This window comes from Loxodonta africana, chromosome 20, assembly GCF_030014295.1.
Source record: "Loxodonta africana isolate mLoxAfr1 chromosome 20, mLoxAfr1.hap2, whole genome shotgun sequence".
NCBI lineage: Eukaryota > Metazoa > Chordata > Mammalia > Proboscidea > Elephantidae > Loxodonta > Loxodonta africana.
In genome coordinates this window covers 53,092,388-53,094,934 of record NC_087361.1, presented here as the reverse complement: position 1 = coordinate 53,094,934, position 2,547 = coordinate 53,092,388, and the positions used below count along the sequence as shown (strand labels likewise).

The 2,547-nt window shown below is 39.6% G+C and overlaps 1 protein-coding gene across 1 annotated transcript; it reads right to left on the bottom strand.

Annotated features, from left to right (window-relative positions):
* On the bottom strand, window positions 1-637 carry LOC100673283 (keratin-associated protein 13-1-like). The gene has a single exon (XM_010590433.3). The coding sequence runs from the start codon at window positions 538-540 to the stop codon at window positions 22-24; it is 519 nt and encodes a 172-aa protein (XP_010588735.1). The 5' UTR covers window positions 541-637; the 3' UTR covers window positions 1-21.
* Window positions 638-2,547: the final 1,910 nt, after the last annotated feature.

The following is a 2,547-nucleotide window of genomic DNA, read 5'->3' as shown; positions in this document are numbered from 1 at the left end:
TCAATAATTAAAAGGGAACACTTAACAAGGTGACTGATAGAAGCCAAATCCACAGATTGGTCTGTAGTAAGAAGACTGGCAGCTCCTAGAGATTGAGTAAGTTGGGTGGCAGAATCTGGATCCATAGCCCAGGGAAGGGAAGCCATAACCCAGGGGTCTGAAGCCACTGGATCTACAACCCAATGAGTAGCAGCTTCTAGATGCATAGCCCAGAGAGTGGCAGCTTCTGGAGCCAAAGCCCAGGGACATAGTATAAGTTGTCTGGCAGGGACTGCAGAGTGTGGAGGTCCTTGGGTGGTAGGAGGGCGTCTGGCAGGGGCTGGACATCACACAGGAGCGCTCGTAGCTTCTGGGCTTACAGCAGATCTTCTGACAGCCCCTGTAGACAGAGGAGCCCAGCTGGCAGGTGCTGGGAGAGCAGAGGCCAGTGCTGTAGACCAGGTGGCTGGGGAAGGAAGAGCCACAGGAGGAGCCTGGGTAGCACAGGGAACCCCGCAGGGAGCGGGTAGAGAAGTTTCCAGAGCAGCAGCTGTAAGTCATGGTGATAGGAGACTGAGTTCAGCTGAGTTACAGTGAGAGGACTTTGGGTCTAATGTCACCTTCTAGACTGGGACATTTATACAGGATCAGCCATGGGTGTGGCACACTACAAGGTCATGGTTCCTACATTGAGATCTCTCATTTGCATATGTGTAACTCCATAATTTTCTCTGTAATTGCAATTATATTTGAATAGTTTTTATGGGTGCTATACTTTTGTTGTTACAGTACAAAGCCGATGACTTGTTAGAAATGCAATGACTGTTTTACATTAATTCCAATCCCATCATGGCCAGGTAAGTCCCTCCTTTTCCTCTGGCATATGCTTTCTGTGTATCTACTTCCTGAATAATCACATCTGGCCTTGCTGCTCCATGTTTTCCTCCCTAGGGAGGGTAATGATATAACATCAGTATTGTTCTGGTTCAGTAGCTCTGTGGCACAGCTTCCATCTGAATGGGAAGCCTTCATGAGAATGATCTACCTTGTCATCATTCATTCTCATTCTCCAGAATTAAAAAAAAAATCCTGCAAGTCAATTCTGACTCATGACCACCCTGTGTGTGCCTCTGTGGTAATTTGTGGCAGTAATAGCAAACTAATACAACAAACACTACTGCTACATGGTGTGTCTCTTATCCAATGAAGAGACACAACAAAGAGAGTCAGAGATTGACTTTACATGGCATGATGTTTTCAGGATTCATTCATGTTGTAGCATGTATAACGACTTTGTTTCTCTTCATGGTTGAGCAATTAATTGATCAAAAAAGGACAAATATTAAACGATCCCACTTACATAAAATATCTAGAATAAGCAAATGTATAGAGACCAATGGTGACAAAGGGTGGGGGAAAGGCGGAATTGGGGAGTCATTGCTTAGGAAGAATTCAGTATTTGTTTACAATGATGGAAATCTTGGCAGCAGATATTGGTAATGACTGTACAACATGACTGATGTAATTGGTGTCACTGAATTCTACATTTGAAAAATGTTGAATTGGCAAATGTTACATTGTACTTTTTTTTTTTTTTTACAACAATAGAGAGAGAGATAGACTAAGACAAAGATGGTTAGAAACAGAAAGATAACTTGCCATGTATTTAAAGGCAAGGGGCCAAAAAAAAAAAAAGGCTCTTGAAACAGAGTCCTAGAGAAAATCAAGCTGAGATGGTCTGCAGACAGCCTAGAAGTCATCACTACTGTGATGAGGGCGGGAAACAACTGAAGGAAGAGCCCAGAGAAGGCCAGAACTTTCAGACTTCAGTTCTATTACACTCTTGATTTATGGCTTGTTTCATCTCAATGTCTTTTTAATCAAAACTTTTCAAAATTAGTATATTTTGTGTATTTTTATATATTGTCATCTGTTTAGCATCTATAAAAAAACCCAACACCGTTGTTTTGTAGCATCTATATTTATAAATACTCCAGGGTTAGAATTTCTGTAGCTATTCACTGCACAGGCTTTGATTACCGTTTCTGGCATTTCCAGAGCCAAGTACTGTCTTACATTTCCCTGTCCAAATGTGAACTTTTCTTTCTTCCCAGGTCCTCTTTTACTATGCAGGGTACATGAACATTAACTTCCCATGGGTCCTCAGTGACATGCCTAGGATCGCCGGCCCACAAATTACTTCAAAGACAACTATTTTAATGTCTTTTTCCATTTTTCTTTTCTGTATTTTTTTTCTTGATTGTTTTCTTTTTTGTTCTGCTATGTTTTATTTTTTGTTGCTTCTTCTGAACTATTTACTCAAATTTGAAAAAAAAAAGTTTGATAGATGTATCACGTATCTTCTTTCTAAGTTCTTTCACAAAATATTCGATACTAAAATATAACCAGTTAAATAAGTTATATTTGGGGCTAAAAGAAGTGCAAAGTCATTGTGAATGGCATTGTTTTCTTATTTTATTTTCTAATAAAACTACATTACACTTATGAAAGTAATGCTAAAAGTCATCAATTTACTCAATTATAATGTATTTCAATTTTTAAAAAGTA